General features: G+C 38.9%; 2 protein-coding genes and 1 pseudogene across 2 annotated transcripts; 1 reads left to right on the forward strand and 2 right to left on the reverse strand.

Annotated features, from left to right (window-relative positions):
- Positions 1 to 624: 624 nt before the first annotated feature.
- On the forward strand, positions 625 to 1930 carry LOC100519095 (annotated as a pseudogene).
- A 7454-nt stretch (positions 1931 to 9384) lies between these two features.
- LOC100518380 (olfactory receptor 2B11-like) lies at positions 9385 to 10813 on the reverse strand. The gene has a single exon (XM_021081918.1). It carries the CDS (start codon positions 10719 to 10721, stop codon positions 9783 to 9785), a length of 939 nt encoding a protein of 312 aa, XP_020937577.1. The 5' UTR covers positions 10722 to 10813; the 3' UTR covers positions 9385 to 9782.
- Positions 10814 to 24246: 13433 nt separating this feature from the next.
- LOC110258621 (olfactory receptor 10C1-like) lies at positions 24247 to 25324 on the reverse strand. The gene has a single exon (XM_021081916.1). It carries the CDS (start codon positions 25322 to 25324, stop codon positions 24362 to 24364), a length of 963 nt encoding a protein of 320 aa, XP_020937575.1. The 3' UTR covers positions 24247 to 24361.
- Between the last annotated feature and the right edge of the window lie 397 nt (positions 25325 to 25721).

Below are 25721 nucleotides of genomic sequence, written 5' to 3' on the forward strand. Positions count from 1 at the left end.
TGAGTTTTTTTTGTTTGTTTGTTTGTTTGTTTTTGATAGGGAATTGTACCTGAACTCTGTGGATATTTTGTATGTTAACTCCTTGTTGGTCACTTATTTGCAAAACTTTTCTTCCTTTCTGTAGGGTATCTTTTTGTTTTGTCCGTGGTTTCCTTTTCTGTGCAAAAGCTTTTAAGATAAATTAGGTCCCCCCTTTTAATTTTTGTTTTTATTTCTTTTCCCATAGGGAGTGATCCAAAAAATATTGCTATGATTTATCTCAAAGAGTGTTTTTCCTATGTTCTCTTTTGGAGTTTTGTGGTTTTGTTGTTACATTTAGATCTTTAAGCCATTTTGAGTTTATTGTTGTATGTGGTGTGATTAAATGTTCTAGTTTCCTTGTTTTATATGTGGCTGTCCAGTTTTCCCAGCACGACGTGCTGCAGAGACTGTCTTTTGTGCGTTGTATAGTCCTGTCCCCTTTGTTGGAGATTAATTGACCATAGGTGAGTGGGTTTATTTCTGGGCCATTCTGTTCCATGAATGTATGTGTCTGCTTTTGTACCAGTACCATGCTGCTTTGATGACTGTAGCTTTGTAGTAAAATCTCAGGTCTGGGAGGGTTGTACTTACGGCTGTGTTCTTTTTTCTCAAAATTGCTTTGGCAGTTGTATTTCCATTTATCTTGAGTGTATGTAATTCTTTTGCCAGGTAACAGGAAATGAATGATGATGGAAAAACTCAATGCAACTTCTGGAGGCTACTTTGTCCTACTAGGTTTTTCCAATTGGCCTCGTGTGGAAGTAGTACTCTTTGTGGTTGTCTTGATGTTTTACTTAATGACATTGACAGGCAACCTGTTCATCGTTACCGTATCATACCTGGACTCCCATCTGCACACTCCCATGTACTTCTTCCTCTCAAACCTGTCTTTTCTGGATCTCTGCTACTCTACCAGCTTCATCCCCCAGTTGCTGGTCAACCTCTGGGGCCCAGGAAAAGCCATGTCTTATGTAGGTTGCATGACTAACTTTACTTTTCCCTGGCACTGGGATCCACAAGATGTGAGCTGCTGGTGGTGATGTCCTATGACCATTATGCAGCTGTATGTAGACCTTTGCGTTACACTGTCCTCATGCACCCTCGTTTCTGCCATCTGTTGGCTGTGGCTTCTTGGGTAAGTGGCTTCACCAAGTCGGCACTTCATTCCTCATTTACCTCCTGGGTACCCCTGTGTGGACATGGCCAAGTGGACCATTTCTTCTGTGAAGTTCCAGCACTGCTGCGACTGTCTTGTGTTGATACAAGACAGCTAATGAGCTGGCCCTCATGGTCATGAGCTCCGTTTTTGTTCTCATACCTCTCATCCTCATTCTCAGCTCCTATGGTGCGATTGCCCGTGCTGTGCTGAGGATGCGGTCAACAGCTGGACTTCAGAAAGTCTTTGGGACATGCGGAGCCCATCTTATGGTTGTATCTCTGTTTTTCATTCCAGCCATGTGCATATACCTTCAGCCCCCATCAGGAAGTTCTCAAGATGGAGGCAAGTTCACTGCCCTCTTTTATACTGTTGTCACACCCAGCTCAACCCTCTAATCTACACCTTGAGAAACAAAGATGTAAGAGAGGCAGCAAAAAGATTAGTGGGGTGAGAGTGAGCCTGTATACTTTGACATTAAGAGCATAATGGAGCATCTCTTCACCAGTGGCTCATCTGCCCATCCATGTGTCAGCCACTTTTTCATTCACTCACTTTCTCAGCACTTATGGACTCTCACAAGGTCACAGAGTTTGTGGCAGCCAATATGAATTAAACACAGACTCCCCAAATACATGTCACTCTCTAGCAGAGAAAAAAATCATGTACAATCAAGATCAAATTCAGTATTAATTTTTTTTCCAGTGGCACAAACCTAATAAAACAGAAGTATCTTTTTCTTAATTGAAAATGAGACATGGAACTGTGTTATGTTATGTTATGTTATGTTTGTTATGTTATGTTATGTTATTTTTTGTCTTTTTGTCTTTGTAGGGCTGCACCTGTGGCATATGGAGTTTCCCAGGCTAAGGGTCTAATTGTAGCTGTTGCTGCTAGCTATGCCAGAGCCACCGCAATGCGTCTGTGACCTACACCACAGCTCACGGCAATGCCAGATCCTTAACCCACTGAGTGAGGCCAGAGATCGGACCTCATGGTTCCCAGTTGTATTTGTTTCTGCTGTGCCACGACGGGAACGCCAAGGGAGGAGTTGTTTTAAATATTGATAAAACAGCAAGTGTAGTTCTTATGGAGAGATGATCTTATCAATTTTTTTTTTTTTTGGTCTTTTTGCCATTTCTTGGGCTGCTCCCGCGGCATATGGAGATTCCCAGGCTAGGGGTCGAATCGGAGCTGTAGCCACTAGCCTACGCCAGAGCCACAGCAACAAGGGATCTGAGCCACGTCTGCGACCTACACCACACCTCATGGCAACGCCGGATCGTTAACCCACTGAGCAAGGGCAGGGACCGAACTCGCAACCTCATGCTTCCTAGTCGGATTCGTTAACCACTGTGCCACAACGGGAACGCCCGATCTTATCAATTTTAAATAACCTAGAATATGCCTTTTAAGTTCTTGCTTTTTAGGCAGAATTCATCATAAAATTTATCCTCATTGATTTGATTAAAAATACAGTGAAATGTCTTCAATCCTTTCTCCAACACTTACTCTTTTGTTGGATAATAGTTACGATTGAAAGGAATTTTGGCATGTATTCTTTATTATGCCATCAATAGTAAGAAAACAAGTTTTGGAAATTCCTGTTTTGGTGCAGCAAAAATGAATCTGACTGGCAACCATGAGGTTGTGGGTTCAATCCCTGGCCTTGCTCAGTGGGGTAAGGATCTGGCGTTGCTGTGGGCTGTGGTGTAGGTCGCAGACATGGCTGGGATCCTGTGTTGCTGTGGCTGTGGTGTAGGCTGGCAGCTATAGCTCCGATTGAACCCCTAGCCTGGGAACCTCCATGTGCTGTGGGTGTGGACCTAAAAAACAAACAAGTACAAAGAAAGAACGAAAAAAAACGGAGGCAACCGAGTACTAGGGTCTGAAAGTGACTTGATAAATCTGATGGGTATTTGAAAGAATTAGTGAAAATATATTGGAAAATGTTGTGATAAAAGCTATATGAAAATGTAGTGTTTTTCCTTCTTAAGGAAATTGGTCTAATTTGAACAGTTCTGATTAGTAAGTTCATTATGAAGATCAAGGCATATGTTTTCCAAAGAAATGAATGTATTTTTATTACAGTAATATTTTTGTGACCCTTGTTATTGATACCTTCTCTATTTGAAAGAATTGTCCTATGTATGTAACATTTTAAAACTGGAAACCATATGGAGCTCACGTGGAATAAGGTTAAAGGACAATTCAACATAAAATAAACACCTGAGTTTTGTGTGGTGATCGCATTGTCCGTTGTGGTTTTGAGGCCTTTAACCTTTTCATATGATTGATTCAAATCCTATTTCCTAAATTTTTAAAATGAAAACCACATTTTCAGACTTCCCCTCAGTTCCTTGGTTGGTTTGCAGTCACACTGATCCTGATGTCTCTGCCTTTGTGTGTCTGTGATTCTCTATCTCCAGCTCGACATAAACGGTAATATGGGCTATGTGCCTTTGTCCTTAACCTACTGTCCAAGAAATGAAGAACCGAGACTGTGTATATAAAAGAATTTTTAGTAAGTAATTGGGGCCACATAGAGTGAACCATCACAGAGCGAAATAAAACTTTTAAAAGCAAAAACGATAGTTTAATACAAAAGAAAAGCTGACTCACAAGCATAGAGAACAGACTTGTGGTTGCCAAGGTAGGGGGAGTGGGAGATGGAGAGGGAATTTGGGGCTAGTAAGATGCAAACTACTGCATTTAGAAGGGATAAGCAATGCGATCCTACTGTGTAGCACAGGGGACTATATCCAATCTCTTCGGGTAGAACATGAGGGAAGATAATATGAGAAAAAGAGTGTGTGTATGTGTGTGTGTATATATATATGTGTGTGTGTGTGTGTGTGTGTGTGTGTGTGTATGAACCAGGTTACATTGGTGTACAGCAGAAATTGGCACAACATTGTGAATAAACTGTACTTTAATTAAAAAAGGGATAGGAGTTCCTGTCATGGTGCAGCAGAGACATGAGGTTGTCAGTTTGATTCCTGGCCTTGGTCAGTGGGTTAAGGATCCAGCATTGCTGTGAGGTGTGGTGTCGATTGCAGACATGGCTCGGGACTGACGTTGCTATGGCTGTCTCGTAGGCTGGTGTCTACAGCTCTGATTTGACTCCTAGCCTGGGAACCTCCATATGCCATGGATGCGGCCCTAAAAGCCAAACAAAAGGGGGGAATTAAAAAAAAACTCCCCCCATGTAGTTTAGTTCTTTGAACCACCTTGTGCTCATGGACGTTCCAACACTTCCTGTAATACACGAGTCTCTGACTATCTAACTTTAAAAAAAGTTGAAATTTTGCATCTGTTTTCTTTCTTTTCTGCTTGAAAACATAAATTTAAAAAATTTGTATAGACTATCTTTCTTGGAATGCTATAATTATAGCCTATATGATATCGAATCCTAGCCATATTACCATGATATTCGAATTAATTTGTAATCCAAAACAAAGGTCAGCTACCAAAATTCCCCCAAAGAGTAACACATACATTATTGCGTTTATTGTTTTGAACTTTTCAAACTACTAATGTGAATCTTATGCAGTTGTATCACAAACCACAATGAAATATTACCTCGTACCTGTTGGAATGGCTATCATCAAAAATAACGCAAATAATAAATGTTAGCAAGGATATAGAGAAAAGGGAACCCTCCTACACTATTGGTAGGAATGTAAATTAGAATTCTGTATTATCCTATGACCCAGTGATTCCATTCCTGAGTATAATCCCCCCAAACCCCACTAATTTAGAAAGATACATGTACCATAGCATTCATAGGAGCATTATTTATAATTGCCAAAATATGGAAATAATCGAAGCATTCATCAACAGAAAAACGGATCAGGAACACATGGAATGAATATATATATACACACAGACACATATGTACACAATGGAATACTACATGGCCATAAAAAGTAGTCAGATTTTGCCATTTGTAGCAACATGGATGGACTTGGAGGGTATTATACTAAGTGAAATAAGTCAGGCAAAGAAAGACAAATACTATATGATACTATTTATTTGTGGAATCTAAAAAATACAGCAAATTAATGAATGTAACAAAAAAATAAGCAGATTCACAGATAGAACAAGCTAGTGGTTACTAGTGGGGAGAGGAAAGAGGAGAGTGGCAACGTGGTGGTAGGAGATTAAGAGGTAGAAACAATTGTGTATAAAATAAGCTACAAGTATATGCTGTACAACACATAGAATATAACCAATATTTCATAATAACCATAAATGGAGTATAACCATTAAAATTGTGAATCACTGCATTTTGTATACTTACAATTTATGTAATTTGAACCTAACTATACTTCAAAAAAAATGAGAGAGAGAAAATAAATAGCCTAACTTTGGGTTTTCAACAACAACAACAAGAACAACAACAAAAACTGAAGGAAAGAAGACACACGACTTGCTTAAGTTTAACTGACTTTTATGTGACAAAATCGGGGTAATGACAGTAGATTTTTTATTTTTTATTTATTATTTATTTTTTTATTTTATGCTTTTTAGAGCCCCACCTGCAGCATATGGAGATTCCCAGGTTAGGGGGTCTAATCGGAGCTACATCTGTTGGTCTACACCACAGCCACAGCAAGGCCAGATCCGAACCACATCTGCGACCTACACCACAGGTCACAGCAATGCTGGATCCTTCACCTGCTGAGCAAGGCCAGGGATCGAACCCACTACCTCATGGTTCCTAGAGGGATTCGTTTCCACTAGGCCACGACAAGAACTCCACAATAGATTTTTTGTAGTCTGAGACCCTTTGTCATGGCCAACAATGCCCAGGGTAATCTAGAAGGTCTGAAATCCTAGCATTGCCAACCCTAAACCTAAAACCAAGAATTGGCAAATTGACAATCACCCAGCGCACATGAATCTGAGTCACAGACAACTTTACTTAAGAACTGACACTGAATCCAGCCTTTTCTCAGCTAAGAATGGAGGCTAAATGCAGTGAAGGACCAGCTTCTTCTTTATCCCAGTAAAATTTTCCTTCCCTTCCAGACAGCTCTTGTCTCCCAGTTTTTGTCCACTTCCTCTCATGCCTATTCCTGTGCAGCATATTCTCTGAACACATGCTCAGTTATCTCTTCTGCGTATGTCTCAGCAGTGCAGGATGATTGGCACAAGCATGCTATCAACAATTACAGAAACCAGCACGGCTTCCACCCCAGATACACTCGTTTTCTTTTCCTTTGTTGGTCTCAGCTTCGCATATTATATCTCTATTTTACAAATGTGGGGCTAGAAGGGCACTGGTTATCATATGTCATGACAGCTTCAAGTGATTTCAAGCATAATGAACTTTCAAATTTAAGTCCATCATATTCCAATAACAATTCAACCACTAAGATAATAAAAATTATGGCAAAAATAATGGTATAGAGACTTAGTATATTGCACCACCAGATTTCACATTGTTAATTTTTACCAGGGGATTTTTATTTTCTTCTGTTTATAATAATATAATATGAATGTACATTTAAAATATTTTTTTCGGAAATATTACAGAGTATAATGCGACCTATTCCTCAATGTTCCTGAGAGTATTTCCCAAAGACAAAATTGAGGAAGTTCCCTTGTGGTGCAGTGGATTAAGGATCCAGTGGTGTCACTGCATCGACTGGGACACTGCTGTGGCATAAGTTTTTTTCCTGGCCTAGGAATATCCACATGCCATGGGTGTGGCAAAAAATAAATAAATCAAAGATCGAATCAAGGATCACATTGATTAACTTTATGTATCTGTCTCTTAGTGTGCTTTAGTGGAAACTCTTTCTCACTCCTCTCATCTCCCCCCTCTTCCACCCCTACCCCACTCCTGCCCTAGTGGCCTCTGGGACTCTTCCAAGTCATTGGAATTCTGAATATCACCTTTCGAGTAGACATTGGATTTATGGTAGCTGTAAGACATTTGTTGAACCAGAATTCTCATTTGCATTTACTTTATTTTATTTTACTTTGTTTTATTTAGTTTATTTTTTGCTTTTTAGGGCCACACCTGTGGCATATGGAAGTTTCTAGGCTAGGGGTCGAATTGGAGCTGTAGCTGCCGGCCTATACCACAGCCACAGCAACCTGGGATCCGAGCTGCGTGTGTGATCTACACCATAGCTCATGGTGCAATGCCGGATCCTTAACCCACTGAGCAAGGCCAGGGATCGAACCTGTGTCCTCATGGATACTAGCTGGGTTCATTACCACTGTGCCACCATGGGGACTCCTGATTTGCATGTATTTTGTTTTAATCCTATCCCTTAGAGCAGGATGCACTTGTTGCATAGGAGTTATACTCTGCAAATCTGAGAACACCTCTAATGTGAAGGAAATCATAGGTAAGGTTTTGTTTGTTTGTTTCTGGCTGCACCCACGGCATGTGGAAATTCCAGGGCCTGGAATCGAACCTGTGCCATAGCAGCAACCCAAGCCGCTGCAGTGATAATGCAGAATCCTTAACCTGCTGTGTCACAAAATAACTAGTGAAGCCTTTTTGACTTCTCCCTTAAAGACAGTCCTAAATACATGTCTACATTTTTAGGATCTTTTAGAACAAAAGTGAAAATATTTTGCTGTCTTCCTTTTGTTCTTCAGAAAGATTTGCTTGGTTGGGAAAAGAAGAAAAGCTTTTGACCAACTTCTTTGAGAAAGCACTCTTGAGATGGCTCATGCTTTACATCAAGGATAGAGTACATGCTAAACTTCACATGTAATATGTACTTCCTTCAACAGAGCTTCTTAATGGTTCCTGACAGTATTCTTCATGCTGGAATATACTGGACATACATGCTGCGGAAACGTGAAGTAGTTTAGTAAAAAGGACATGTTTCTGTGACTTTCCCCCTACCACTACACTCAATATTCTTTATGCTTAAATGTTTGTGTGTATTTCCTTCAGGAAGCCCCGATATTTCAGAGTCTGGAAAGCCCAGTTCTGAAATGAGTTGTCTTTACAGACATAAAAGATAAAGAAGTAATCTGAAGAGCTCTCAACAGTCTCATCGCTAAGCTTTTGACACAAATCTTCCTGGATTTTGCCCTCCAAACTGAAAATTATCACATTCCTCTGTGTTTAAGACTAAGTAAGACAAAGGGTGTCTTTATTATTTCTTTTTTATTAAAGTGCAGTTGATTTACACTGTTGTGCCAATTTCTGCTTAGAGCAAAGTGATCAAGGATATCGTTACTCAAAATGATCAGAGGCATTATCTAACATCACAGAATTTTATACTTTCATTGCCCTGTGTGTGTGTGAAATTAAAAAAAAATTTTTTGGGGGGCATTCAGGCCAAAACTCAGGCCAAAATATTAAATTATTTAAACAGCTAAATTTTAAAATTATTTAGAATATTTTCCAAATGAGATAAACCAAAGTCTGTTTGTCTCAAGAACTGGATCAAGCATCCTATGATCTGCTTTTTTTTTTTTTAAATCAAACATTAGATATGATTTCAAATTGTTTCTTGTTCAGGATTACATGCAACTTTTCATCCAGTGCTTTGCTTAGATTTTGATCATACCCGAACCCATGCCAGAGAAGTCTAAATGGTTCTTGTTTTTCTTAGCTGCTAGTTTCTTCGCTACACAACCATTACGTTGATTTCTCATCGTATTAATTTAACAGCAAGTAACCATAAACTCTTTAATTTGCTCTAAAAGTGTAACTAATTTTGTGACAAAAGTTTGTTAGATATGAACCCTAGAGCTCAGTTCAGTACTTTGAATTTGTCATGATACAGATTGTGAGCATCAAAGAGATACTCAATTGCTTAAAGTAAGCAAGTGGCCTTCCCTTCTAGAAATACAAATTGTTTCTTCTTGTAAAAGATTCTTGAAGGATTTCAAAAGGCATTCCGGGCTATTTCCATTATGCACAAAATGTTTCCAGGTTGTGGTTCATGATTCTCTCAGAAGGTTCATGCTTATAATATTTAAAAGGGATGTTAAGAAACTTAGGCACACATTTTGTCCATTTTAATATTCAACAATAGATCCTTTAGGTAAAAATACAAACCCTGTACACTTGTTAGTTAAACAAGAGTCACAGTGTGCTTCTAAAGAAGCAATAGGATCTACGTAAGTTGAGGTTGATTGTCTTCTGAGACTCACGGTTGGTCTGAGGTGTAGAGTGCTTCACTCGGAATGCACACTGGCACCGTGCTGCCCACTTGGATGTGACCAGTCTTGCCGAGAGTGATGAAATTGTTCTTAGGTGGCACTGTCATAGGAAATCCATTGGTGAATGGTTACCATGCTGTCTTATGATTATTAACTTTAACTAATTAGTTTGTATTGTAATATATAGTACTTTTTAAATACTGTTTGACATAGTTACTATTTCAGTATGTATTAACCAGTGTAGACTATTTGTAGTGTATTTCCACGGATTGGCCTAACTGGTGTATACTAGCCAAGTATCACCCTTGTCTAACACCATTAGAAAGAGCATTAGAAATATGACATATTTTGCAAGAAGAATAACATGATCTGAGGAAAAATGAGATGAGAATGATTTGTCAGAGAAACTCCTATGTACCTACTCACTTGTCAAATAATGTCATTCGATGTCTGCGAACTATCACTTGGAAGTGAAAACGCTCCTCACCAGGTTGCCCCAGGCACTCTTTACATCCTTATTCCTCAGAGTGTAGATGAAAGGGTTGAGTGTAGGAGTCACCACTCCATAGAAGAGAGCCATGAACTTGGGCTGGTCTGTAGAGATGGAGGAAGGGGGCTGAAGGTACATGCTAATGGCTGGGCCATAAAAGAAGAAAACTACAGTGAGATGGGAGGAACATGTGCCAAAGGCTTTTTTTCTTCCCTCCGAAGATTTAATCTTAAATACAGCATGTCCGATAGAAGCATAGGAAGCAAGAATGAAGCATAGTGGCACAGCAAACATGAAAATGCAAACCACAGAGAGTGTGAGCTCATTGGAGCCCTTCTCACCACAGGCGGCCTTTATCAGAACAGGAATCTCACATATCAAGTGATCCAGTGTGTTGCAACCACACAGTGGTAAGTGTAATGTGACAGTGGCCTCTGAGACAGCGTAGGTCATTCCACCCAGCCACACAGTGGCCACCAGTAGGATACAGGTGCACCGATTCATGATGAGGGTGTAGTGCAGAGGCTTGCAGATGGCCACGTAGCGATCAAAAGACATAAGAGCCAAAAGCAGACATTCTGTGCCTCCCATTATGTGGAAGAAATAAAGCTGAACAGCACAGCCCAGATAGCTGATTGTCTTCTCAGATCCTCCCAGGTGAAAGAGCATCTGAGGGACAATGCTTGTGGTGTAGCACATGTCCAGAAAGGAGAGGTTGGTGAGGAAGAAATACATGGGGCTGTGCAGACGGGAGTCTAAGGTGGACACCAGAATGATGGCTATGTTTCCCACCATGGCCATGGGGTATGTTAGAAGCAGAATAATGAACAGAGGAAGCTCTAGCCAGGGACGATCTGCAAAGCCTAGTAGAATAAACTCTTCTGGATGGCTTTTGTTAATTCGTTCCATTATCTGCAGTTTGCTTCCCCTGTATCGGAGCAGTGGCAGGAAAGGTAGAAAGATTTTGAGAAATGACAAACACAATTGTGTACAGTGGGAGTATATGCATACAATTAAGCATCCATTCATAGAAGACTGGGTGCAGTCACTTGGGTGGGTGGGGGAGGATAATTAAAAGATGTGACACCAGGGGACTTAATTTCTCCTCATGACCCTACAGCATAAAGACAGCTACCTTAAGCAAGTAACCGAACCTTTCTGAAATGGAATCTAGTACTCTGTGTGATAAAGATGACAATAAGCATGTCCTTGGGCTCTGGTAAGGATTGAATGCCAAGCAGAAGCGACTGTGTTTCAGATGCTCCAAAGTAATGCTTTTATACTTTGATTTGCAGAAATATCAGCTAAGGAGGCAGTTAAAATGAAGTTTATTTGTTCCTATCTTCAGGTGACCAATAAAGTAGATGTGGCTGGGTCTTAGGAATCAGATAGGTCTTTTTCAGGATCCCTGCTGCAAGGCCTTACTGAAATGTTAAGAAGTATGAAAGCGTGCAGTTAGCTCTAGCACAAGGAGGAGGTGGAGAAAACCTAGCCCTTAGGCATCATCAAGATAGGCTTGTCCAGATGCAAGTATATTATTATAGTCGAATAATTACATCATCCCATGGGGACTAAGAAGGCTTTTAATATTTAAATCCGTCTTGGTCATTTAGAATTGAGCAAGAAACTTAAACACTTTGATGACAGCTGGCTGAAGTATAAACTGAGAGAATTTAGCTATAAACATGTTTCCCCCAACTCAAACATTTGTTGTTGGATATCTGTTTTCTTGCATAACTACTTCGTTCAAACCACGCAGTTGATTTTTCATGTCAAATTTTATTACCTATCTTGTAGGAGTTTTTCTTTATCGGGGGACTTATGTTATTTTTATGTAAGACCTTGGTCTTTTATCAATGCTTTACTTAATTGTATGTAGCTACAAATACAACATTTATGTCCAGGGAACTGGTATAGGAGGAAAGTATTTCTGTTGAGGACCAGAGACTTAAAAGTTTAGGGGCAACATGTGGGCTTACAAGGCACAATTTTCACATACTCTGTTTCTCTAAGTTCTCAAATCCATCGTGTGAGGTGTCACACAAAGCTCCTCACGGCTAAGATATCACTATGGCTCTTAATTCCAAAATAACCCCAGGTCTGTTGTGTACAATGAGGTAATATAATAATAATTCCAACTAATCCTTAATGGGCCTTTATGCCAAACACTAAAGTAAGCATTTACACCCACAAATCATTTAGTACTTATCCCCAAACCTTAAGACAAAGGAAATTTTAGTATCCGTATTTTAAGATATTGTTAATCGTTCATCGCTATTGTCTGCTAATAACTATGGGAGCTTCTAAAGATCAAAAAGTTATCAATTCCTTAAATGAGTTATTGAGATTGTGAAACTATAAATTCAGATTGCAAGGTTCCATAGATTATATGTAAGCTCTTTAATTCTGTGCTAGATCTCTGATCTTTTCTATGTCATTCTCATGATATTTCATTACTTTTAATTCTTGTATACCATGACTTCTTTATCCAATTTTTAATCTTCTTTTTTTCCAATTTTTGATGTACCAGTGACTTCACATCCTTATTTAACTGCATAGGGATTTGTTTATCTGGAATTTTTTATTTCTTTTGGCTGTGCCCAAGGTACATGGAAGTTCTCACCCATCTATTTTTTTTTTTTTGTCTTTTTTTTGTCTTTTTTTTTTTTTTTTTTTTTGTTATTGTTGTTGTTGCTATTTCTTGGGCCGCTTCCACGGCATATGGGCATATGGAGGTTCCCAGGCTAGGGGTTGAATCGGAGCTGTAGCCACCGGCCTACACCAGAGCCACAGCAACGCGGGATCCGAGCCGCATCTGCAACCTACACCACAGCTCACAGCAACGCCGGATCGTTAACCCACTGAGCAAGGGCAGGGACCGAACCCGCAACCTCATGATTCCTAGTCGGATTCGTTAACCACTGTGCCACGACGGGAACTCCTCACCCATCTATTGACTTAAGCCACAGCAGTGGTGACGCCAGATCCTTAACTGATAGGCCACCAGGGAATTCCTATCTGTGATCTTTTAAAGTTTTGTCTCTCCACTATTGTATCTTTTTATACATCATTTTCATCACACAGTATTTTATTTATATTTACAGTTATTTTTAATGTATGTTTAGGAAAATGTTATAGAATAAGTGAGATTTTTATCTGACTTTAAAACATCTAGATAAAACATGGACAAATTAATCCACCAAATTTTTATTGCGTATTTAAATAGCTCACATAATTGAATGAAGGGTATACATTTCATTCAGTTATTTAATATCTTTCAGATATAGTGTTTACTAAAATTTACATGCTTTTAAGACAGTTTTAGATGATAGACTGAGAGAATCTGATTACAAAGAAAAAAAATATAGTTGCTTTCTATGGGCACCAAACTAGTTATTTCCAAAGTTTAGAGGAGGCTTCCAGAAATGAAATGCTCTGATTTCCCTATGTATATTTAGTACTATCATATACATACATTTCAACCTTCCCTAAGAATGGGTAGTTTTTAAATCAAATGTCATTTTACTTACCTTATGTTGATAAAAATAATTTAAGAAAAGGAATTATGAAGGAACACACTTGAATTTTTCAAACTTTCAGAGAATGACAGAGAACCCTATAGTACACAGACGACTATTTAAGCATGATCTTTGGAACAAAAAAAGCCCATATTAGGAAGACAATAGTAGGTAATATTGAGAGTGCTTTGCGAATGTGCAATTTATTATAATCCTGAGACTCTTGGGCATTATTTTCAAACAGCCCATTTACGCTTATCCCAGATGAGTTAGCAAAGTTCCTTGGGACTGGGTTCTCCATGGAAATGCTTCTTATGTACAATTACCTACTGAATATAGGTTGGTAGCAAGTCTCCTCTACTGCTAGGTTTGTTTTAAAATAAGTTGATTTCCCCAAACACTGAAACTTAATTTTATTTTATTATTTTATTCATTTCCCCCATCCTTTTTCTTTTTTGCTTTTTAGGGCCCCACCTGCAGCATATGGAAGTTCCCAGGCTGTATAGCTGCTGGCCTATGCCACAGCCACAGCAATGCCAGATCCTAGCTGTGTCTGTGACCTATAACACAACTCATGGTAATGCTGGATCCTTAACCCACTGAGTGAGGCCAGGGATTGAACCCACACCTTCATGGATCCTAGTCGGGTTTGTTAACCACTGAGCCATGAAGGGAACTCCCTCACTTTTTCCCTTTTAAGTGTTTCATTTATTCTCATGATTTTTTAAATTGAAGCATGATGGACATACAATGACGCATTAATTTCAGGTATATAACATAATGATTTGACATTTGCATACATTGCAAAATGATCACAGTAAATTTAGCTACCATTGGTCACTGTACAAGTTACAATTTTTTTTCTTTGTGATAAGGTCTTTAAGATTTATTTTCTTTCTTTTTTTCATTTATAATGATTTGTATTTTTTCTATTAGGGCTGGTTTACAGTTTCTATCAATTTTCTACTGTACAGCAAGGTGACCCAGTTAAACATACATGTATCCATTCTTTTTTCTCACTTTATCATGCTCCATCATAAGTGCCCAGACAGAGTTCCCAGCGCTATACAGCAGGATCCCATTGCTTATCCATTCCAAAGGCTATCGTTTGCATCTATTAACCCCAAATCCTAATCCATCCCACTCCCTCCCTCCCCTTTCATCTTGGCAACCACAAGTCTGTTCTCCATGTCCATGATTTTCTTTTTGTGGAAAGGTTCATTTGTGCCATATATTAGATTCCAGATATAAATGATATCATATGGTATTTGTCTTTGTCTTTCTGACTTACTTCACTCAGGATGAGACTCTCTAGTTCTATCCATGTTGCTGCAAATGGCCTCATTTTGTTCTTTTTATGGCTGAGTAGTAGTCCATTGTGTATCTATACCACATCTTCCTAATCCATTCATCTGTTGACGGACATTTAGGTTGTTTCCATGTCTTGGCTATTGTGAATAGTGCTCCAATGAACACGCGGGTGCATGTGTCTTTTTTTAAGGAAAGTTTTGTCTGGATAGATGCCCAAGAGTGAGATTGCTGGGTCATATGGTAGTTTTATGTAGAGTTTTCTAAGGTACCTCCATAATGTTCTCCATAGTGGTTCTACCAGCTTACATTCCCACCAAGAGTGCAGGAAGGTTCCCTTTTCTCCACACCCCGTCCAGCATTTGGTATTTGTGGACTTATTAATTGACTGTAGGTATCTGGGTTTATTTCTGGGTTCTCTATTTTGTTCCATTGGTCTGTATGTCTGTTGTGGTACCAGTACGACACCATCTTGATGACTGTGGCTTGTAATGTTGCCTGAAGTCTGGGAGAGCGACGCCTCCTGCTTGGTTTTCGTTCCTCAGGATTGCTTGGGCAATTCTGGGTCTTCTGTGGTTCCATATAAATGTTTGGATTGTTTGTTCTAGTTCTGTGGAAATGTCATGGGTAATTTGATAAGGATTGCATTGAACCTGTAGATTGCTCTGGGTAGTATAGCCATTCTTACAATATTAATTTTTCCAACCCAGGAACATGGACTATCTTTCTATTTCTTTGACTCCTCTTTAATTGCCTTGATTAATGTTTTCTAGTTCTCAGCATATAAGTCTTTCACCTCCTAAGATTTACGTTTTTAGCAGTTTTAAAATTTGCAATGTAATATTGACACTATCACCATGATGTACATTACACCCTCATGACTTATTTTATATCCGGATATTATACTTTTTGTCCTCTCACCTCTCTTTTCCACCCTTCAACACTCCTCCCCTCTAGCAACAACCAGTCTTTTCTATTCTGTTCTTTGTTGTCTGTTAGTTTTGTTTTGTTTGTTCATTTGCTTTTTTTTAAGATTCCACATATTGGTTTATTTTTGCCTTTGTTATCATTGTCTTTGGAATCATATCCAAGGAACTATTGCCAAGAGTGATGTCCAGGAGCTTAATGCCTGTGTTTTCTCCTAGGACTTTTATGCGTTTTGGTCTTACATTGGAATGTTTAATTCATTTTGAATTAATTTGGTGTATGGTACCAGATAGTGGTCCAGTTTCATCCTTATGCATGTAGCTTTCAAATTTTTACCACACCATTTGTTGAAGAGCCTGTCTTTCTCCCATTCTTTTTGTTTTCTTTAACATAAATTAATCAGCCTTATGTGAGCAGGTTTGTTTCTGGGCTGTTTTGTTATATTGATGTATATGTCTGTTTTTATGCCAATACCATACTGTTTTGCTTACTACTGCATTGTAGTACAGTTTGAAATCATATAGCATGATATCTCTGGCTTTGTTCATGTTAAGATTTCTTTGGCTACTCAGGATCTTTTGTAGTTCCATACAAAGATTTAAAATTATTTATTCTAGTTCTGGTGAAAATGTCATTGGAATTTGATAGGGATTTCATTGAATATGTACATTTCTTTGGGTAATATGGACATTTAAATAAATTCTTTCAGTCCATGGGTGTGGTATATTTCCATTTATTTGTTTGAACTTCAGTACTCTATTTTTACTTTTTGTCTTTTTGCCTTTTCTAGGGCTGCTCCTGCAGCAGATGGAGGTTCCCAGGCTAGGGGTCTAATTGTAGCTGTAGCCGCTGGCCTATGCTACAGCCACAGCAATGCCAGATCCAAGCTGTGTCTGCAACCTACACCACAGGTCATGGCAACGCCAGATCCTTAACCCACTGAGCAAGGCAGGGGATCCAACCCACAACCTCATGGTTCCTAGTCAGATTCATTAACCACTGAGCCATGATGGGAACTCTGAACTTCAATACTTTTTTCAGTTACCTGTGGTTTTCAGTGTATTAGTCTTTCACCTTCTCAGTTAAATTCATTTCTAGGTATTTTATTCTTTTTTTTTTTTTTGGTCTTTATTTTTGCCATTTCTTGGGCTGCTCCCGCAGCACATGGAGGTTCCTAGGCTAGGGGTCGAATCAGAGCTGTAGCCGCTGGCCTACACCAGAGCCACAGCAATGCCAGATCCAAGCTGCGTCTGCAACCTACACCACAGCTCATGGCAATGCCGGATCCTTAACCCACTGAGCAAGGTCAGGGATTGAACCCGCAACCTCATGGTTCCTAGTCGGATTTGTTCTCCACTGAGACACGACGGGAACTCCCAGTATTTTATTCTTTTTAACGCAATTGTATATAGGGTTGTTTTCTTAATTTCTCTTTCTAGTAGTTGTGGGACAAAACTTTTAAATAGGATTCATTTAGACCAAAGCTAATTTGAGTAAATGGTTGTGGAGAATTTCATGTGAGTTTCCTGAATATCTTTTTTTTTAGGACTGCACCACAGCATATGGAAGTTCCCAAGCTAGGGGTCAAATTGGAGCTATTGCTGCTGGCCTACATTGCAGCCACAGCCACAGCAACATGGCATTTGATCTACGTCTGCGACTTACAGCAGAGTTCAGAGCAACACCAGCCCCTGACCCAATGAGCAAGGCCAGGGATTGAACCCACAACCTCACGAATATCAGTCAGATTTATTTCTGCACACTGCAATGGGAAGTCCTTGAAATCTTACTTTGTTCATTTGTAGAATATATCAAATAAGATGTAATATTTCTGGTCAAACAGAATAAATAAATGAACACCAAAATTAGTTGAAGAGAGAAGAAAAACCATAAGTGGTCTTTCTAGTGAGGTGGAATAAAATTAAATTAAAAATCCTTTAAATATTTAATGATCTTCTAATATAAAGACTAACAGCCTCTCTTGCTCTCTCTCACCCTCTCTCTTTCTCTCTCTCTCTCAAACACACACGCACACACAACATTCCACATAATAGTAGTCTGATTTGAATACAAACACTAAGATTTAAAATTTATACACACAATCTGTGAGTACATTATTTTGAGAAGCAAGTTCAAATGTACTGAATAACATGTACAAATAGATACATCTCCCTTTAAACAGCCTCTTCCCATGGCCCATAATCTCACTGTCCTTTCTGTAAAGGAAACCACTCGTATCACATGGGTGTGTATTGTTTCACTTTACAAGTGTGACAGGTATATTTCATTCTCTTTCCTCCCTCGCCCCAGATCCCTCTTTGTCCCACTATGCATGTTGTACTCTATGCTTTACTCAAGAGTCTGAACCAAAAGGAGTCCTTGATATATGGCTTCTGTTTGGCTTCAGCCAATGGGGTCACCAGTTGAGGATTAGAGAAAGAGAGAACAGCTAGTTTGGTTTATTTTCCCTTGGCTCCCTCTCAGCTGGGACACATGAGGCAGCCTGTATTGCTCAAGCAAAAGTCATAGCTCTTGGAGATGGCTGTGTATTACGGTTTCTTTTTTTCTGGTTTCCAGTACCACTTCCCCACTTTGTTGCTTCAGGCCTTGGGTATGTGACAGACATCCACTGTGACTAGTTCCAGGGTAGTGCATGTACAGTACACATATAGACGCCCCTTGTTGGGGTTCTAAATCCTTCTCACACCTTTGACAATATTTCCTTTTTTCAACTTCCCTCATTTTCCCAGGTGGAGCGTGCCATCTATTATAGCTGATATAACTCTCCATTTACAGACAGACCAATATCGTTCCATGCTTCCGAACATTCGAATCACCATTTCTCCCACCTAAAATATTCTTTCCCAGATTTCATCATGGCTAGTTGGTTCCTGTATTTCATTTTTGAGCTTAAAGATCCCTCTAAGAAGGAATACTCAATATAAATTTACTTCCCAGGCTCTCTATAGCATAATTTTCTAAGTTTCATCAAAAGATTATTTTCTGGGAGTTCTCATCATGGCTCAGTGGTTAATGAACCCGACTAGGATCCACAAGGATATAAATTAGATCTCTGGCCTTGCTCAGTGGGTTAAGGATCTGGCATTGCTGTGGCTGTGGTGTAGGCTGGCAGCTACAGCTCCTATTAGGCTCCTAGCCTGTGAACTTCCATATGCCACGAGTGTGGCCCTAAAAAGACAAAAAAATACCAAAAAAAGAAGAAGTGCATTGTCTAATTTCTACATACTTGTATATTTCATAATATAGTTTTTATTTTATTATTATTATTAAAGTGTAGTTCATTTACAATGTTTTGGCAAGTTCTGTTGTACAGGAAGATGACTTAATCACTCACATTTCCTGTGCTGTTCAGTAGGGTCCCATTTCCCATTCATTCCAAATTAATAGTTTGCATCCAAGAAAGCCCCAAAATGCCCATCCATGCCACTCCCTTCCCTCTCTCCCTTGGGAGCCGCAAGTCTGCTCTCCTTGGCCATGATCTGTTTCTGCATTTTTTGTTTGTTTGTTTTTTAGATAGGATCATCTTTTCCATATTTTAGATTCCACAAATAATTTATATCCTATGGTATTTGTCTTTTTTTTTCTGACTTACTTCATTTAGTATGAGAGTCTCTAGTTCCACCCATGTTGCTGCAAATGGCATTAGTAATATTCCATTGTACAGATGCACCACATCTTCTTAATCCTTTCTTCTGTTGATGGACATCTAGGTTGCTTCCATGTCTTGACTATTGTGAATAGTGCTGTTATGAACATAGGGGTACGTGTATCTTTTTCAATGCAAGTTTTGTCCAGATAGATGCCCAGGAGTAAAATTTCTGGATCATATGGTAGCTCTACATTTAGATTCCTGAGGTACCTCTATACTGCTTTCCATAGTGGTTGTACCAGTTTACATTCCCACCAACAGTGGAGGAGGGTACCTTTTTCTCCACATCCTCTCCAGCATTTGTTATTTGTTGACCTTTTCTTTTTGTCTTTAGTCTTTTTAGGGCCGCACCCATGGCATATGGAGGTTCCCAGGCTAGGGGTCTAATCAGAGCTGTTGCTGCCGGCCTACACCAGAGCCACAGCAATGCCAGATCCGAGCCATGTCTGCAACCTACAGCACAGCTCACGATAATGCCAGATCCTTAACCCACTGAGAGAGGTCAGGGATCGAACCTGTAACCTCATGGTTCCTAGTTGGATTTGTTTTTGCTGCTCTACGATGGGAAGTTATTTGTTCACTTCTTAATTATGGCCATTCAGACAGGTGTGAGTTGGTACCTCCTACTAGTTTTGATTTGCATTTCTCTAATAATTAGTGATATTAACCATTTTTTTCCATGTGCCTGTTGGCCATCTGTATGTCTTTTTTGGAGAAATGTCTATTTAGGTCTTCTGCACATTTTTCAATGGGGTTGCTTTGTTGTTGTTGAGTTGTATGAATTGTTTCTAAATTTTGGAGATTAGGCCCTTGTCTGTTGCATTGTTGGCAAAGATTTTCTCCCATTCTGTGGGTTGTCTTTTCATTTTTTTAATGGTTTCCTTTGCTGTGCAAAAGCTTTTGAATTTGTTTGGGGCCCATTGGTTTCTTTGTGTCTTTATTGTCATTATTCCAGGAGTGGATCAAACAAGATATTTTTGTCTTTTTGCTATTTCTTGGGCCGCTCCCGTGGCATATGGAGGTTCCCAGGCTAGGGGTCAAATCGGAGCTGTAGTCTCCAGCCTTCGCCAGAGCCACAGCAACGTGGGATCTGAGCCGCGTCTGCAACCTACACCACAGCTCACGGCAACGCCGGATCCTTAACCCACTGAGCAAGGCCAGGGACCGAACCCGCAACCTCATGGTTCCTAGTCAGATTCATTAACCACTGCGCCATGATGGGAACTCCAAGATATTGTTGTTATTTATGTCAAAGAGCATTCTGCCTATGTTTTCCTCTAGGAGTTTTATAGTATCTGGCCTTATATTTAGGTATTAATTCTTTTTGAATTTATTTTTGTATGTGGTGTTAGATTTCATTCTTTTACATGTGGCTTTCCAGTTTCCCCAGCACCATTTATCGAAGAGACTATCTTTCTTCCACTATATAGTCTGTCCTCCCTGTCATAGATTAGTTGACCATAGTTACTTCGGTTTATATGGGGGCTTTCTGTCCTGTTCCATTGGTCTATAGTTCTGGTTTTGTGTCAGTACCATATTGTTTTGATGACTGTAGCTTTGTGGTATTGTCTTATGTCAGGAAGCTTGATACCTCCATTTTTGTTTTTTTTCTGATATTGCTTTGGCTATTCAGGGTCTCTTGTGTTTCCATACAAATTTTAAAATATTTTGTTCTAGTTCTGTTAAGAATGTCTTTGGTAATTTGAGAGAGATTGCATTGAATCTGTAGATTGCTGTGGGTGGTATGGCAATATTTTGATAATATTGATTCTTTTAACTCAAGAGCATGGTTTATCTGTCCATCTGTTTGTGTCATCTTTGATTTCTTTCATCAGTGTTTTACAGTTTTCAGAATATAGGTCTTTTGTCTCTTTAGGCAGGTTTATTCCTAGGTATTTTATTGTTTTTGATGTGATTGTAAATGGGATGGCTTCTCTGATTTCTCTTTCTGATCTTTTATTATTAGTATATAGAAATGTAATCGATTTCTGTGTACAGTATTTTTGTTATCCATTCTGTTTCATTTCATTTTGCTCAGAGGGCATACTTTCAATCATTTTAAATTTATTGTGATTTGTTTCATGGCCTAACAAATGATTGATTCTATAGAATGTTCTGTATGTGATGAGAAGTATATGTATTCTGCTTTGTTGGGTGAAGTGTTCAGTAGATGTCTGTTAGTTTTATTTTGTTTATGTTGTTCAAGTCTCTCTCTACTTGCTCATATTCTGTTTAATTGTTCTATCCATTATTTTAAGTGGGGTATTGAAGTTCAACTGTTATTGTGGAATTATCTATTTATCCAATCAGTTCTGTTAGTTTTTTCCTTATGCATTTTGGTAATCTGCTACTAGATGCATCATGTTTGTGATTGCTATAACTTTTTGATGGATAGACTAAATTTATCATCATAAATTTTTTTTGGCTATAGTAACAATTCTTGTCTTTGTGTCTATATGCTCTGATATAGATATAGCTATTAGTGTGCCCTTTCCCCCTATATTTATTATTATTTTATTGAAATATTGATGTTTTAGAATATTATAGATGATTTAAACAGCATAGTGATTCAATATTTTTACAGATTATACTCTGTTAAAATTTTTATAAGATAATGGCTATAATCCCCTGTGTTAGACGATAAACCTTGTTTCTTATCTATATTATACATAGTAGTTTATATCTGTTAATTCCATTCCTCTATTTTGCCTTTCCTCTCTTCCCTCTTTCCATTGGAAAACACCAGTTTGTTCTCTATATTTGTGAAACGGTTTCTGTCTTGTTATATACATTAATTTCTTTTGATTTTTAGATTCCACATGTAAGTGATAACATGAAATATTTATCACACACATACACACACAGTTATAATGTTCACATCTCCTTCATCTCCTTTATCTATTTAAATGCTAATAGATACTAAGCTTGTTCCCATGACTTGCCTTTGTAAATAATGCTGCTATGAACATTGGGGTGCCTGTATCTTTTCAAATTAATGTTTTTGTGTTCTTTAGATACAATCCCAGAGATGGAATTGCTGGATCATATGGCAGTTTGCTTTTCAATTTTTTCACGAAAACTCTATAATTTTTTTCCATAAGGAATCACCGATTTATATTCCCACTAAGAGTACACAAGGGTTTCCTTTTCTCTACATCCTCACCAATATTCATTATTTGTATTGTTTTGATGATAGCCATTTTGATAGCTCTGAGGTGATATCTCATTGTGGTTTTGATTTGCATTTGCCTGATAATTAGTGATGCTGAGCATCTATTCATGTGCCTGTTAGCCATCTATATATATTCTTTGAAAAAATGTTTATTCAGGTCTTCTGCCCATTTTGGAGGCCACACCTGAAGCATATGGAAGCTCCCAGGCTAGGGATGTAATTGGAGCTGTAGTTGCTGGCCTACGCCACAGCCACAGAAACATGGGATCTGAGCCATGTCTTCAGTGTACACCACAGCTGACAGTAGTGCTGGATCTTTAACCCACTGAGTGAGGCCAGGGATTGAACCCGCATCCTTGTAGTTACTAGTCAGGTTTGTAACATGTTGAGCCACAACGGGAACTCCTTGCCCATTTTTCGATTGAGTTGTTTGTTTTTTGATATTGAGTTGTATGAGCTTTTTAATGTATTAACCCCTTATCAGAAATATCATTTGCAAATAATTTCTCCTGTTTAGTAGGTTGTCCTTTTGTTTGGTAGGTAATTTTCTTTGCTTTGCAAAAGCTTTTAAGGTTAATTAGGTCTTATTTGTTTGTTTTTGCTTTTATTTCTTTTGCCTTAGCATACAGATCCAAAAAGGTATTGCTATGATTTATGTCATTAGAGGGTTCTGCCTATGTTCTCTTCTAGGAATTTTATGGTTTAAGGTCTTACATTTAGGTCTTTCATTCACTTTGAGTTTGTTTTTATATGCGAGGTGGGGAAATGTTTTAATCTTATTATTTTACATGTAACTGTCTAGTTTCTGACCTTTTCAAACATGAAAAAACTCTTCAAAATTAGTAAACTAAACAAAAGGTCATGTTATACAAATTGTTTTTAACCTACATTAATTTTTAGTAAATCATTCACTTTTTCTAGATTAGTAAACATGTTTACAAATAATCATCTCTAATACCTAGAGATAATTCCTGCCTATTTCTTCTGCATAACTGTTAAGTAATTACTTTTGTATGTTCATATTATTTCCATTCTTAATTAATTGCACACAGATATAAATAAAAACCACAATGTATTAATGTTTTGGTCTTCAAGGAATTAGATATCTTTTGGTAAAATGGGCATATATGGTAAAATACACATTTTGGTCATTAATGAACATCAGTAGAATTATCACATCTTTTCTTTTCCAGCTTTATTGAGATAAACATGACAAATAAAATTATCAAGAGATGGAGTTCCCGTCGTGGCGCAGTGGTTAACGAATCCGACTAGGAACCATGAGGTTGCGGGTTCGATCCCTGCACTTGCTCAGTGGGTTAACGATCTGGCGTTGCTGTGAGCTGTGGTGTAGGTTGCAGACGCGGCTCGGATCCCGCGTTGCTGTGGCTCTGGCGTAGGCCGGTGGCTACAGTTCCGATTCAACCCCTAGCCTGGGAATCTCCATATGCCGCGGGAGCGGCCCAAGAAATAGCAACAACAACAACAACAACAAAAGACAAAAAGACAAAAAAAAAAATTGTCAAGAGTTAAGACTTAATATGTATAATGTAATGATTCGATATATGTATCTATTGTGAAATGATTACCACAATTAAGTAACACATTAATTGCCTCACATAGTTGTCTTTTGTGTGTGTGTGTGGTAAGAACACTTAAGATCTACGTTGTTAGCAAATTTGAAGTATATAATACAGTATTATTAACTACAGTTACCATGCTGTATGTTAGAATGGCAGAACTTATTCATTCTATACTATGAGTTGTCACAGTAGCAGTCACAGTTCTCCATTCTTTATCATATTACCACTATTATATGCAGAGTTATTAATCCAAAGGAGGTTTTTACAAAAGATTGGCAAGTACATTTCTTTCTTTCCCTCTTCTTCTTTTGTTTTCTCTTAGATTGAGTGTGCATCTTTTTCAAAGAGCAATTTGTGTCATCTTCTTCTATCTACCTATGAGCCAATACTTTTTTCTTGCCTAGAGTTCTCCTAAGAGCTGCCTTGACTTCCTTGTTCCGTAAACTGTAGATGATGGGGTTGAGCATGGATGTCACCACGGTATAGGAGAGGGCTAGGAGTTTATCTATTCCTGGTGAATGGCTAGCCTTGGGTCTCAAGTAGGTGACAGATCCTGAGCCATAGAAGAGTGTTACTACAAGTAAGTGGGAAGAACAGGTGGAAAGAGCTTTTTGGCGACCCTCAGGTGAGGGCATGCTCAGCACGGCAGCTAGAATTCTGCCATAAGCAGCAATGATGAGTAAAAATGGGCTGGAAATGCAAAGGATGGCCACAGCAAAGACTGCAGCCTCATTATGGGAGGTATCCCCACAGGCAAGTGCCAGGATAGGGGGGAGGTCACAGAAGAAGTGGTCTATTTCACAGGGGCCACAGAAGTCCAGGGAGAAAATATAGTTGGTCTGGCCCAAGCTTACCATGCATCCCACTCCCCAAGAAACCATTGCCAAATGGACACACACTCCACGACTCATTCGTGTTGCATAGTGAAGTGGGGAGCATATGGCCATATAGCGGTCAAAAGCCATGGCGGCCAAAAGACAGCACTCACTGATACCAAAAAATGTGAAGAAAAACATCTGTGTGGCACACCCCTCCCGAGAGATTCCTCGGGCCTCGCTCACAAGGCTCTGCAGCATCTTGGGTATGACAGAGCACGTGTAGCCAATCTCCAAGAGAGACAGGTTGGCCAGGAAGAAGTACATGGGGGTGTGGAGGACCCGGTTGGTCCAGATGGCAGTGGCTATGAGAGCATTGCCCGTCAGTGATGCTAAGAACATGAGCAGGATGAGGGTAAACAAAAGGAAACACTGTTCAGTGACCTCAGAGAATCTGGCAAAGGCAAAGCGTTTGACAGACATGCTGTTGTCCTGCCACAAGGAACAGTTGAAGGTCATGCCTGAAAAAAAGAAGGCAAGGTCATCATCAAGAATCTTTCACATAGAAATCTGAATCTTTCTCTTACTCTTAACAAGCTCTCTTGAGTCAGAGAGATAGATTTCTTTTCTGCTATTCTAAAATTCAAAGTTTGGAAGTTACCCTCATCTTGAAACCAAATCCTATTCTATGTTTATTATCCTGGTTGATTTGTCAGAAATATATCTGGTCAGTAGACATATAATGGAAAAAAATTAAGTAAAATTCTTTCTCCTCTCTTTTTTTTAATCATTTGCCAAATACTACCAAATAAAGGTCCTCCCATACCTACCTATTTCTTTCCTATTCTTTACCCACTGACTTGCTTTCTTTACTCATTTATTAAACACTATTTATGGAGCAAAGTGTATTTTCAAA

This window comes from Sus scrofa, unplaced genomic scaffold, assembly GCF_000003025.6.
Source record: "Sus scrofa isolate TJ Tabasco breed Duroc unplaced genomic scaffold, Sscrofa11.1 Contig2561, whole genome shotgun sequence".
Classification (NCBI taxonomy): domain Eukaryota; kingdom Metazoa; phylum Chordata; class Mammalia; order Artiodactyla; family Suidae; genus Sus; species Sus scrofa.

Excerpts from the sequence above, each read along its gene's own strand:
- LOC100518380 (XM_021081918.1), bottom strand. The coding sequence starts at position 10,721 with ATGGAACGAATTAACAAAAGCCATCCAGAAGAGTTTATTCTACTAGGC.
- LOC110258621 (XM_021081916.1), bottom strand. The coding sequence starts at position 25,324 with ATGACCTTCAACTGTTCCTTGTGGCAGGACAACAGCATGTCTGTCAAA.